The sequence below is a fragment of the Gigantopelta aegis genome, chromosome 4 (genome assembly GCF_016097555.1).
Source record: "Gigantopelta aegis isolate Gae_Host chromosome 4, Gae_host_genome, whole genome shotgun sequence".
Taxonomy (NCBI): domain Eukaryota; kingdom Metazoa; phylum Mollusca; class Gastropoda; order Neomphalida; family Peltospiridae; genus Gigantopelta; species Gigantopelta aegis.
In genome coordinates this window covers 25,170,057-25,185,204 of record NC_054702.1, presented here as the reverse complement: position 1 = coordinate 25,185,204, position 15,148 = coordinate 25,170,057, and the positions used below count along the sequence as shown (strand labels likewise).

The 15,148-nt window shown below is 36.1% G+C and overlaps 1 protein-coding gene across 1 annotated transcript in view; it reads right to left on the bottom strand.

Moving 5' to 3' along the window:
• The window catches only part of LOC121369757 (fibropellin-1-like), a 56,855-nt gene that overhangs the window by 1,674 nt on the left and 40,033 nt on the right, over positions 1-15,148 (bottom strand). Inside the window, exons 14-22 of the mRNA XM_041494816.1 lie at positions 14,626-14,834; positions 13,611-13,745; positions 10,763-10,929; positions 9,423-9,557; positions 7,958-8,074; positions 6,884-7,000; positions 4,217-4,402; positions 3,585-3,719; positions 2,788-2,898 (exon numbers count right to left, since the gene is read on the bottom strand). Coding sequence (XP_041350750.1) covers positions 2,788-2,898; positions 3,585-3,719; positions 4,217-4,402; positions 6,884-7,000; positions 7,958-8,074; positions 9,423-9,557; positions 10,763-10,929; positions 13,611-13,745; positions 14,626-14,834 — 1,312 coding nt within the window. The remainder of the gene's footprint in view (positions 1-2,787; positions 2,899-3,584; positions 3,720-4,216; positions 4,403-6,883; positions 7,001-7,957; positions 8,075-9,422; positions 9,558-10,762; positions 10,930-13,610; positions 13,746-14,625; positions 14,835-15,148) is intronic.

Genomic DNA, 15,148 nt, shown 5'->3' with positions numbered 1-15,148 from the left:
AATCTGCTGTAAAACATGTAATAGGCATAAATGTTTATTTCTTAATTCGATGAACAGATATCATCGTTGGAAAATATTAACACTGTTGCCAGTAAAACCTCCAGGTAAACATGTTGTAATAGGCATCAATATGTTTATTTCTTAATTCAGATATCATCATTGGTAATTATTAACACTTGTATCGCCAGTAAAACCTGCAGGTAAACATGTTGTAATAGGCATGAAATTTTTTTATTTCTTAATTCAGATATCATCATTGGTAATTATTAACACTTGTATCGCCGGTAAAACCTGCAGGTAAACATGTTGTAATAGGCATCAATATGTTTATTTCTTAATTCAGATATCACCATTGGTAAGTATTAACACTTGTATCGCCAGTAACATCTGCTGTAAAACATGTTGTAATAGGCATCAATATGTTTATTTCTTAATTCAGATATCACCATTGGTAAGTATTAACATCTGTATCGCCAGTAAAACCTGCAGGTAAACATGTTGTAATAGGCATAAATATGTTTATTTCTTAATTCGATGAACACATATCATCATTGGTAAGTATTAACACTTGTATTGCCAGTAAAACCTACAGGTAAACATGTTTAATAGGCATCAATATGTTTATTTCTTAATTCGATGAACACATATCATCATTGGTAAGTATTAACACTTGTATTGCCAGTAAAACCTACAGGTAAACATGTTTAATAGGCATCAATATGTTTATTTCTTAATTCGATGAACACATATCATCATTGGTAAGTATTAACACTTGTATTGCCAGTAAAACCTACAGGTAAACATGTTGTAATAGGCATCAATGTTTATTTCTTAATTCGATGAACAGATATCATCATTGGAAAGTATTAACACTGTTGCCAATAAAACCTACAGGTAAACATGTTGTAATAGGCATCAATGTTTATTTCTTAATTCAATGAACAGATATCATCATTGGAAAGTATTAACACTTGTATTGCCAGTAAAACCTACAGGTAAACATGTTTAATAGGCATCAATATGTTTATTTCTTAATTCGATGAACACATATCATCATTGGTAAGTATTAACACTTGTATTGCCAGTAAAACCTACAGGTAAACATGTTTAATAGGCATCAATATGTTTATTTCTTAATTCGATGAACACATATCATCATTGGTAAGTATTAACACTTGTATTGCCAGTAAAACCTACAGGTAAACATGTTGTAATAGGCATCAATATGTTTATTTCTTAATTCGATGAACAGATATCATCATTGATAAGTATTAACACTTGTATTGCCAGTAAAACCTACAGGTAAACATGTTGTAATAGGCATCAATGTTTATTTCTTAATTCGATGAACAGATATCATCATTGGAAAGTATTAACACTGTTGCCAATAAAACCTACAGGTAAACATGTTGTAATAGGCATCAATGTTTATTTCTTAATTCAATGAACAGATATCATCATTGGAAAGTATTAACACTGTTGCCGGTAAAAGCTACAGGTAAACATGTTGTAATAGGCATCAATATGTTTATTTCTTAATTCGATGAACACATATCATCATTGGTAAGTATTAACACTTGTATTGTCAGTAAAACCTACAGGTAAACATGCTGTAATAGGCATCCGTATGTTCAGGCTTATTGCCAGACAATAATCTGATGGTATATAATAAAAACAAAACAGATCATAGGTGACCATTGGGTGGACCTTTCATCTGAACACAGCCGTGTGGTCAAGCTCATTTGGGACTTAAACGTTTCGTATCTTTGTTCACCAGCTGTACCTATTCTAAATTACTTTTGTCCGATTTAGTGAACTAGTCTTGGAGTGGCAGTCTTCATTTTGGCGGTGCAAAATGGATGGTGCCTCTACTAAGTGGTTATGGGTTTGAAGTCTTGAAATTGGACACTGTATTTTATGTACCTAGACACATTATAAACAGCTGTTCTTCTTACTATAATCTTTCTAAAAAGTATAAAAATTAATCGATTGATTTCTAAGATTTTTGGGTATGTAATTTTATCCTTTGTATCCTCTGGTCGACAGTGGGTTTCCTCTCAGAATCTGTGTGGTCCATAACCATATGTCTGATGCCATATAACCGTAAATAAAATGTGTTGAGTGCGTCAGTAAATAAAACATTTCTTTCTTCTTCTTTTTTGTATCATCAGTGGTAAGTATTAACACTCCTGTTACTTTTCTTTCTAATGATATATTTTGACAGGAATCTAAATGTAATTACTGTTCAGTATGGTTATCACAAGATCTTCACAATTATTGGAACAGAAATTGGTGTATATTCTTTATGATACAATATAGTATACGTTTTGTTTTCTGGTTGGGAGTGCCACAGCCAGCCCACCCCATCATGTTGTAAACTATAATATTTTATTTTAAAAAAAACTTTCACTGCCACGCTTACAACTTCTTATTATCATATTCTTATTCTCTGACCCAAATAAAAAAGGATACTGTCGGGGTAATGCTGAAACTGTTTCAAACGTTATCTATGCCATGCTACTAGTGGTAAGATTAGAGCTTGGAAGGCACACGGCACCTCGTTTTCATACCCCATGTATATAAAAAAAATAATAAAATATTCCAAACTGTACCCAAGAGCATCCATGATTAACATATTTTTTCTCTCAAAAAAAGTAAGTCTCTTGGCTGCTCTACATAGTCAACGATCGTCCATTACATATACAATCTATTATTATTTGTATACTACCATCTCTTATCAAATCACTTCAAAGTTCTGCCTAACGGACCTGCAAGGTTTATTTTTACCTTTTGGACAGTCACATCTTGTAGAACCGTCTGCGTTCAGCCAACACAGACCAGCATTAAGACACTGATTTGTAGGACAAGGGATGTAGGTCGCGCCGGGTACAGATTCGTCTAAAAAGAAAACAAAGGTATTCATGTTTGTTTTTTTCAAATTCATTTCAGATACATCAAGTTTTCTATAGCAGTATCATAAAAAAGCAGTACAGTACCTGTCCACCACTCACTACCCTAATCATTGTCTCAATTACAGCACCTCGTGCGTTGCATGCTACTCAATGACAATTTACTTACCTCTCTCAATACCTTTGAAACATGAATCGATTATTTTGAGAACATATAATTGGGAATAATGTTTTCTTCTGTTTCGAGTTTTTTAAATTGTATTTTGTTTCTTAACGGTTTTCTTATACATGTATATTCCAGATTTCATGTTAATGCAATATTCATTGAACTCTTAACAATAAAATACACGTTGTCATAGGCACGTGCTTCCTACCATCCAGGGACCTAATGCACTAAACTCTCGTAACTTTGCGTTCTCGCAGTACAATACAAAGAAACTTGCAAAGAGGATGCTTTGTTGTCTAGTAAAGCCTAAGGGAGCTTTGTAAATTAGGCCCCTGATCTATATATTTAAGAATATGGTAATATTCTCAATAGTTAACATTTTATTTTTATATTCACTCCTTCCTGCTGCGCCATAACAACAGACATTTACGTGTGCGCATCGGCACGTGTATGTACGCACATATATTTTACCCTCCAAATACTACACTAAAAATACATCCAGAACTTACTACATATTTTGCCTCCAATATTGGGCGGACATGTACAGAAGAAGTCGTCGGTCCAGTCGGTACAGTGGGCGTTCCCCAGACACGGGCTCGGGTTGCAGTCGTCGAAGTCTGTCTCACAGTGTAGACCTCCAGTTCCTGAAACAAACCGTACAGACGTCTTCATCTAGTGTATGGGATCAGACGAAAGTTTGTGATCGATTAGCAGTTTGCAAAAAAAAGAAGAGGAAGAAGAAGAAGAAGAAGAAAAAAAGGACCCATAATCGATTAATAATGGACTCAAATGTATGGTACACTTTGTCGCATTGTTTTGGATCACTAAATCGGCTACTTTATGCTAGACAAGTTGGAGACGATGTATGATAACTTTAAAATAATTTTTGATAGATACAATCATTAAATACATTTATTTCCAGTAGTATTTCATTTACTCATGTTTCATTAGTGCACCAAAGCCCAGAGGAATAGAAAGAAGGTCGATTTTCCACCGAATCCAGCACTGGGGGGGGGGGGGGGGGGGGGGGGGCAGTCCCCCCCAACTCGTCTCGTATACATATTCTTATCAGAGGCCTGCTGAATGTTATATTCTAAATGGTTAAATAATAAACATATTCTAGAGTTCGTTTTGCTTTCACCTTTCATGCATGCACACGTGTAGCCGTTGATTCCGTCCAGACAGATTCCATCCTGCCGGCAGGGGTCGCTCTCACACTCGTTGATGTTGACGTTACACTGGAACCCCGTGTACCCTGGGGCGCACGTACACATGTACGTCGTGTCGGTTATTTCCTGCAAACAGTAGTTTAACCACAGTGTTTTTGTTGAAATATATATATATATATATATATATATATATATATATATATATATATATATATATATATATACATACACAGTTTGTATCGGCCATGGAAATTCCAAAAAGACATGAAATGTACAAATAAAATGTCATTTTACAGGTCTTGAAAGTCATCAGATATTGAGATGGGTCATGAAAAGTTATAGAAGATGAAAACTGGTTGATTAATTATCTCTCCTCATCTCCCATTTAATATAGCACAAGAAGAAACCAACAAATCATGTCAAAACTTTAGATTATGGTATGTTAAACAAGGTCGTGGAAAGGACCTTTAAAAAGTCATGGAATTTGGTTGATAACAAATTAAAGAAAATGCAACCTCTAACAAAACACCCCAAGCGTGTCGTAAGTTCTATAGTTAATCTATTCCCCGTCCATATTCATTCATGATTATATTTGTTGTCCCTTACCTGCTCTGAAGAGGTCTTATAATATATTTTAGTAAAAAAAACTCTTTTTTTTTAGATCATCGTGTATCATTTCAGTCCTCAACATGACGCATTGTTTTCTTTTGAAATATATAGTACGGGGTTAGCAAATTGAAGTCGTAGAACCCAATTTAAACCAGTGAAAATAGACATTGAGTTTGTTTAATCTATAGTTATACTATAGTGAAACAAGAGTATGTGACGTTCAAACGGTGACATACCTTTAAAATAGATTAGAGGTCGTCTACATAACTGTTCCTTCTTAAAAGTATATATATATATAAATAATTTCATGGTATTAGAAACACCAGAATGACCAGAAACACTTCAGATGTATGGGAATGGATAATCTAAACAATAAAATATAAGTATAGTTTGATTTCAACGATGAAAAACAGCTCTAATAGTGAAAATACGACGTGGTGTTTAAAAACTAGGGTCTATCACTTTGACATTAGCGCGGAAGGGGAATTAATCATTGTGGTGGGTTTTTTTCCATTAAAAAAGCATAAAAGGAAAGGAAAAAACAAAGTGTTAATTTATGCTAATGAAAAGCTTACCTCAGACTAAAGTCAGAAGCAGATCGACAATAACTGGACGATTTGTTCCATTAAAAACGAAAGAACAAATAAAAGAAGTAAACGATAACCAACATATGGCATTTAACAAACGATGAATAACTTACGTCACACGTGCCACCATTATAACATTTGTTATGGCATAATTCCTCTGAAAAGACAAATAAAAATTAAATTAATAAGCTGAACTGTTGTTCCAGTCGTTAGTATATTGTCAACTACAAAACCGTTACTACGGCCAATATAGGCACATTTAGACTTTGACCGAGAAAATGCCACCAAATCTTTCCCATGTCATAGACCTATAACGACCATAATCATATAGGCATTTGTACAATACATCTGGGCCGAGTTCAGCCAGATCGAGCAAAAAAACGTTCTCTAAACTGGTTTATGCGCTTCTCGTAAATGACCACATCGGAGACTAGTTCGCGAACGCTAGCATCGTTCATTGTCGAGAAGAGTGGGCTGGCCTACGTTTTGCCAGCCGTTTTTCGTTAAACGTTTGCAAATTATTTTGACTGGTTCCCAAAGTGGTCAGTCAGTTTAATGTGCTGCGTACAAGTCAGTGTAGCTAGCGTTAGCGACAAATGGTTGGCTAAAAATAATGAACCCTGACCTCAACGGACTTTATACAGTACTGTAAAGGCTGCGCCACACGATACGATAACCTCGTACGAGAAGAGCCGACTGACAAGACAAACATTACAATTCTACTGGTTGCTATGCATTCTGTCATTATCGTGGCTATTCTTGTTCAAGCCACTCGTATCGTATGGCGTCGCCTTTAGTACACACAAACCCTCCTTTGCACAATCGCCTGTTCCTGTACCCACCCCTGGAATTATATGTGCATGATTGATGTCAATAACTCATGGCTTACCTCTTTTACTTAGTTCTCTGAAAAATTATTCTGCTTGCAAACCTATAACTACCAACACCCCCCTCCCCTATTTATCATTAAAATAATCTGCTATTTGGCCTTACTTTCTATTCCCTACCCACTCCCTGTCATATGCTGTGATCCCTTATTTCGATATTCAAAGGTTGTAACAAATAGCCAGCTAGGACCTATTGCCATACATTCACTATCAATTGCAATACAATTATCGAAACAAATTAAACATTTATCTCGGTAACCGAAGTCGTAAACATTTTAAAACATCTTTTAATAAAAGGAGATCGATTTCAAAACCAACCCAACTGCAGGCGCGTGTGCAGGGTGGGGTGGGATGAGGGGTGAGGGTCGGATTCAAACAACCCTGCTCCAAGCGATTTTAAAAACAAAACAAATTTCTTTGGGGGAGCATGACCTGAACCCCCTAAAAATTACACTCGCCAGTACAGTCTATACCCACACCCACACACCCACACGCCTGGACTGCCTTATTTCCCCAATTTTCTGGACCCCCCCCCCCCCCCCCCATCGGTTGTTACCTTGTTGACAGCGATCGCCAAAGTATCCTGGGATGCAACTGCAGTTGAAGGACCCTGGTCCGTCCTGCACACAATGTCCATTGTTCATGCACGGCGCGGACAGACACTCGTCGATATCTTAGATGTCAAAGAGAATAAATTCCATGAGTAAATCAAACATCTTGAAAGTATCAATCGAAACATGTCCGCAGTCAGACTAGTAGTGAAAACAATACAATGATTTTTCTAAAGTACACTGTTTTGTCTTCAAACATACTCGCAAGCAAAGGTACCATTCCATACAACTATACTATAGTTATACGGAATGGTAATTTGGCTTGCGAAGATGATCTTCAAATTGAACACCGGAAAGCTATGACATTTCTTTATACATATAATCCTTCCTAGTTTAATTTCTTTATAAAATGGTTTGACATTTTTCAAAAAAGTATCCTGATAAAAAACATATAGGCAACGCCTGTTGACCTGCCTTTTTTGTTAAACATATTAATAGAAATAAACATTGATTTTAATTTAAACAGTTTTATTTCTGTATCGTCTAGTGTTGGGAAATCGACCCTACAAATGACTATAGTCCGTCCCATCCTCCTACATAAATGTGTTGTTTTTTGTTTTGTAAATAATTAAAATTTTGTTTGACGTAAGAAAAGTTAAAGTTTTTGGAATGAATGAATGAATGAATGAATGAATGTTTAACGACACCCCAGCACGAAAAATTACATCGGCTATTGGGTGTCAAACTATAGTTTTTTGGAAATAACGAAATGATAAAATATACAATTTTTGCATCCAATTTAGAAAATAATTGGCTCAGAAATAAATAACTTGTAGTCAATTCCATATCATGAAAAAGTGGTTCTCTGTGAGACGGACTATAGTTTTACTTTTTATAACTATTTTACATTAAAAAAAACTAACATAATAACATCAATTCCACCATCTAAACTGGATGAACAATTACAGTCAATATTTCTCCACATAATCGATTATGGATTTTTATAACCGATCATCACATCGATAAAAGCAAACCGATCAATTTTCGATTATGATCGATCATTGGAACATCAGTAATACCTTCTGTGCAGTTTTCTCCGGTAAACCCTGCCTGGCACGAACAGAAGAACTGGCCCGGGTTGCCCTGTGTACAGGTTCCGTTGTTAGCACACGGGTTGTCCGCGCATTCGTCGATATCTACATAGCAGCGGCAATGAGGTTTTTAAAACACAAATATTACTTTATCTATTTGAAAAATTATATATATCAACGCAATGTAGCATGAATGAACGAATGAACGAACCGCAACACAAAAATACACATCGGCTATTGGTGTCAAACAAATATGATTATGCAATGTAGCAGTAAAAATAAGTTCTTTACATATTAATATCGCAAAATACCTACAAACAAAACTGTTACACTAATAAACAATATAATAAATTTATACTTTAATCCACAAGTAAATGTGTTTTCCATAATATTAATATTTCTATGGCATACATATCATAAGCAATGAGGTTTTTATAATAAAATATTACTTCATATATTAAAACGCATATTATTATAAATGTAGCAGTAAAAATGAGTTCTTTACATACTAAAATAGCAAAATACCTCTTAAACAAAAATGTTACACTTCAAATGATGCATGCAAATGATAATCCACATACGTGTAAATGAAAAGGACCAATGTTCTATTCTGTGTGTGTGTGGGGGGGGGGGGGGGGGACGTAGCCCAGTGGTAAAGCGTTCGCTTGTTGCGTGATCGGCCTGGAATCGATCCCCGGCGGTGGATCCATTGAGCTGTTTCTCGCTCCAGCCAGTGCACCACGACTGGTATATCAAAGGCCGTGGTGTGTGTTATCTTGTCTGTGAGATGGTGCATATAAAAGATCCCATGCTGCTAATCGAAAAGAATAGCCCATGAAGTGGCGACAGCGGGTTTTTTCTCTCAATATCTGTGTGGTCCTTAACCATATGTCTGACGCCATATAACCGTAAATAAAATGTGTTGAGTGCGTCGTTAAATAAAACATTTCCTTCCTTCCTTGTTATGTGTGTGGCTTTTTTTTTCATTATACTAATACATCTATGACACGCATATTACAGAGCCTAAGAATTTTAAGCTGAAGATCTAAGCAGAAATTACATCTCACCAGGTACACACAAAAAACACAAGTAACTTGTAGTTTATTTATGTCAAAAATAATATTAACTTTATGATTATTTGATATTTTTATCATATGTCGAAACTGGTTTTATGGCTTATTAGATATCAATATGTATTAAACTCATCATTTTGTATACTCCAATATATCTGTTGTTAAACTTTATTTTACATGGTTAAATATAAGTTAATTGTGTGGGTGGTAAATATTTAAAAAAAATTGACGGCAGAGGTATCGGACTATATTTAGTAACTACCGATAACAATTATATACATGCATATAGATTTCTAAACTGTAAAACAAAAATTAAAGATTCCTGCGTTTATTCAGCTCTATGTATAAAAGTAGATAAAAGAAGTGTGTGATATTTGTACCTTCTTCACAGGAAACATCCGAATATCCGGGAATACAATCACACTGGTACCTTCCAATCACCGGCTGGGAGCATGTGCCGCCATTTTGGCATGGGTTGCTTTCGCATTCATTGACATCTTGTTCACACTGCAGACCTTTTGAGCAAATACAAATATTTAAAGGTGAAGATAGTTTGAATTAAAAGGTGCTATAATGAAGGTAAGATACACAATGCTTGATAAAAACAACTTAATGAGACCTGCATAATTTAATGGCACTGTAATTAATTGAACGAATTACAACTTCATAAGCACAGAAAAAAGTTTGGCATACATATAAATTAGAAGGTTTTTTTTTGTTGTTGTTGTTTTCAAAACACATATCCTTTGCTTTCTACGTCAAGCCACGTCAAGCTACGTCAGTTTTCAAGTTTACTAGGTTATATCAATGAATTATGATATAAAAACTGCCTTACAATTATAAAAATCACTTTCCAGAGTGATTAGTGCAATAATATAGTTTATTGTAATCAGTCAATCATCAATTAGTCACCACCTTTTGGGGAGGGGTGTAGCCCCTTGGTAAAGCGTCCTCTTCATCGATCCCTGTCGGTGGGCCCAATGTTCCAGTCAGTGCTCCACAAATGGTATATCAAAGGCCTTAGTATGTGTTACCCTGTCTGTGGGATGGCGCATATAAAATATCCCTTGCAAAATGTAGCGAGTTTCCTCTCTAAGACTATATATTAAAATTACCAAACGTTTGACACCCAATAGCCTATGATTAATAAATCAATGTGATTTACTGGTGTCGTTAAACAAATCAAACATCAACAAACTTTAAATCTCGATTATATTATTTTCAACTTAAAACAAAATAGCTCTTGCATTAATAGTATGTGGTATATTATTTATGGATAATAAAATAGCCATAGCTACAAAATGCTACTGTTCAAGCGTTGATAATAAAATAGCTAAACAATGGTCACTGTAGCTACTGTTGATAATAAAATAGCTATAGCTACAAAATGGTCACTGTTCCTACTGTTGATAAGAAAATAGCTATAGCTACAAAATGATCAACGTTGCTGCCGTTGATAATAAAATAGCTTTACCTACAAAGTGGTCACTGTTGCCAATGTTGATAATAAAATAGCTATAGCTACCAAATAGACACTGTTGCCAATGTTGATAATAAAATAGCTACAGCTACCAAATAGACACTGTTGCCAATGTTGATAATAAAATAGCTACAGCTACCAAATAGACACTGTTGCCAATGTTGATAATAAAATAGCTACAGCTACCAAATAGTCACTGTTGCCAATGTTGATAATAAAATAGCTATAGCTGTTGCTTACCCCTTGTTCCCGGAACACACGTGCAGCTGTAGCTCCCGGCTCCCAGGTTTCTGCACTGCGCGTTCTGTCTGCACGGACGCGAGTCGCACGAATTCACTTCCACGTCACACAGTCGGCCCTGGAAACCAGGAGGACAGCGACAGGAAAACACCGCAGGTTGTGGTTGCCTGGAATTGGAATCAATTGGTATATGTCTACTAAAAACACCTAAATGACAAAACCGTATTCCACGATCAAGCTCGTACATCTGCACAAGGCAGAGTCAAAAGGACATTCAGCTGGTAAAGTAAAGGAAATGTGTTAGTTAACGACGCACTCAACACATTTTATTTACGGTTATATGGCGTCGGACATATGGTTAAGGATCACACATATATTGAGAGAGGAAACCCGCTGTCGCCACTTCATGGGCTACTCGTTTCGATTAGCAGCAAGGGATCTTTTATATGCACCATCCCATAGACAAGATAACACACACCACGGCCTTTGATATACCAGTCGTGGTGTACTGGCTGGAGCGAGAAACAGCCCAATGGTTCAGCTGGTAAAGTCATGATTACTTCTATGATCCACTACCAGGTGCTCGTCCTGAGGAGAACCGCACCTCCTCTGGGAGATCCGTAACATGGTGTTTCATCTCTCAATAACCGCCTGTAGGAGGACTGCCACTCCAAGACTAGATTACAAAACCCAAACTTACACAGGACAGAGCTTAAAGGGACAAACCCTAGTTTCAACCCATGACAATTAACACTACGTTTAGTTTATCTACAAACCTGTAACACATTTGGATAAAGTTACAATTGAGTGAAACATGAGTCTGTGATTTTGAATTGGTGAAATACCCTCTAAAAATAGACTAAAACTCGACTCTATAACTATTACGTCTCAGACGCACGTGCGTTTTTAAAACTATGAAAAATGCATTTTGTGATATTAAAAACACCAGGATGACCAAAAGCACTTCGAATGTACGGAAATTGATAATCTAAACCATAAAATCTAAGTAAAGTATGATTTCAGTTGTCAGAAACGGCTATAATAGTAAAAAAAAAGAAAGAAAAAAAATTCCTTAGTGTTTAAAAACTAGGGTATGTCACTTTAATGGAATATATGTACAGCTGTGATTGAATGCACTCATAAATCACTGTAAACACAGTGATGATGTCAGATGTTCGCGAAAAGTGAGCGTGTCCTGCCCCATCAGTGGCACCCGTCATCAGCCCAACCTACAGTCATCAAGTTCATAGTGAAATGTACAAGTTTTCACCAAACAGATAAAAAAGCATGTAGATGGTTAAACTAGGCCATTGCATCAGACATCACTTTAGTCAGTGGTCCGTCTTATCGTGAAACGGCCTCCGAGTGGCTACATAACACGTTTGGAAGGCTTTCAGGAGTCCTTGGATGTTATATCCCTGATCAAACTTCTCTACAATACATATGGCCGAATTACGCATGTGTTTAATCATGGTAAATACATGTGGTTACACGCGTGTAAGTCTAAAACAGGTGTTTAATCATGGTAAATACATGTGGTTACACGCGTGTAAGTCTAAAACGGGTGTTTAATCATGGTAAATACACGTGGTTACACGCGTGTAAGTCTAAAACATGTGTTTAATCATGGTAAATACACGTGGTTACACGCGTGTAAGTCTAAAACGGGTGTTTAATCATGGTAAATACACGTGGTTACACGCGTGTAAGTCTAAAACATGTGTTTAATCATGGTAAATACACGTGGTTACACGCGTGTAAGTCTAAAACGTGTTTAATCATGGTAAATACACGTGGTTACACGCGTGTAAGTCTAAAACATGCTTTTTAAATTCGGTCCATAATTTGTGCCTATCATTTGAGAAGGATTAGAACTTGAATACTGACTGAAACTGGAATTGATATCCGAAATGGACGATGTATTGTTATGTTTGGTATGATTAATAATGAAAACAAATTTGTAAACTGGTTAATTATCAATATTAAATATTATATTTTTAGTATGAAATAGATATATACATACCGTATCTTCATTGTACGGCCATGAAATCAAGGCTCTACAACCATGACATGGTCACATTGAGTTGGGGATAATAAATGTATATTAAAATAATATTTAGTTTGTTTTTAAAAGATACATGGTCAACACTTTGATGTCAAGGTCTTTAAGATAAAAAGTCAGCAGACACGGTAAAGGTCATTGTCTACAGACTGGAACCCAATCCATAGCTTTGGAGAACCAAAGAAGACTTGATCCAGAGAGTGGAATATACTAAAAGCATGATAAACTGTAGTTTTAACAGAAGAAGAAGATGAAGAAGAACCCAATCCAAAGTCATCACGTAGTTCAAGCAGTGCTGATGGTTAAAATGAACTGTAAAAGTCTAGATTCAAGACTTTACTAAAGTTTCCTCATTAAAGCCTTTACCATAGACACTTATGCCAATTGATAAGTTAATACTTTACCAAAGTTTCCTAATTAAAGCTTTGATCATAGACACTTATACCAATTGATAAGTCAAGACTTTACCAACGTTTCCTAATTAAAGCTTTGACCATAGACATTTATGCCAATTGATAAGTCAAGACTTTACCAACGTTTCCTAATTAAAGCTTTGACCATAGACATTTATGCCAATTGATAAGTCAAGACTTTACCAAAGTTTCCTAATTAAAGCTTTGACCATAAATATATATGACAATGGGTGGTCTATTTCTGGCACTACTTCCCAATAAAACAATTTATTCATTTTTCACTTACAAAGAAAAACGTTAAATTGACAGTCTGCATTTTATTAATGGTATATGAAAACTGTACATCTATTGTTACATGAACAAAACCACCTACCTGCATGTTGCTCCATTGTGGCAAGGGTTTGACAGACATTCATTGATATCCGTCTCGCACGTTACACCCTCAAAACCAAGAGGACACACACAAATAAACGTTCCTGGTTGACCTTCGCGGCATGTCGCACCATTCCTAAAACAAAAAATTACGAGATTAATAGTTTAGTGAACAACAGAAAGGAAAGGCGGTAATTAAAATCGTCCACAGGTAATTGGATAGAATTTGGATGTATTTACTTTCCATCTAAATAAACATCCTGTCATACAGCTATAATTACAGTCCGTAAATACTATTTTCAGGAGTAGGAATTGGTGAACTGTAAAAAGGAGGAAACCCAGAGGAGTCCGGGGTGGTGAACTGTAAAAAAGAGGAAATCTAGAGTGGTCCGGGGTGGTGAACTGTAAAAAAGAGGAAATCTAAAGGGGTTCGGGGGCAAGGACGATTAAAATGCGAGGAAACGCAATGTTCCATGAGAGGAAAACCGCAGATCCGAGGAGAATTCCCACCCCTGTATTTTGTTATAAATGCTTGGATTGGTCAACATAATATCTAGTAACTTAAAAATTTGACGTTCATAACTGCATGCATCTCTGTTTGAACTTCTTTCGGCAATGCTTAGAAAACAAAATAGATTTAGCTTTTTTCTCTATTTCAAATTAATAAAATGATTGTCTATTTAGTATTTAAATTTGAATCAGTACTATTCTTTATTGTTTAAAATAGTCACTATATCGGCTGGCCAGAATACGACACCAAACAGGAGGGCAATGAGTGCATTTTAGCGTCGCATCTTTTCACTTACACGTTTGAATCTGTTGCTATTTTTAACAATATTTGACCTATGGGCCTATAATTTTCACTGAAGATAGCAAATATCCATATAGTAATGGGTGTGAAATATTAAAGTTACAGTTCCCATACGCTTTTTGGTTTAAAAAAAAAAAAATCCATATTCAGTAGGGTTATCGGGGGGGGGGGGGTCGGGACACCGGATATAGTGATTGTCACATACTTGCAAGGTCTGCTGGCACACTCGTCAACGTTGGACTGACACTGTGGACCTTCCCATCCAGGTCTACAGGAACAGCGGAAAAGTCCGGGCTGGGGTTCCGTGCAGTTGCCGCCATTGAAGCAGGGATTGGACGCACACTCTCTGATGTCGAATTCGCAATGTCTGCCCTCATATCCAGACCGACAGAGACAGCTGTACTGGCCCTGACTCTGAAATGTTCAGAATTAATGAAGGAAGGGAGGAAGGGAGGAAGGAATGTTTTTATTTAACTCAACACATTTTAATTACGGTTATATGGCGTCGGAGAAGGAATGAATGAATGAATGAATGAATGAATGAATGAGTGAAATAAAGAATGAGTCAATGAATTAATATATGGATGTACGAGTCAATGAAAAGATGGAAGAATAAACAAATTACTAAATGAGTGAATGAATGAATGAATGAATGAATGTTTGATGACACCCAGAACAAAGCCAAACATTGTTCTATCCACTGTCAACCCAACTATATATTATTATTA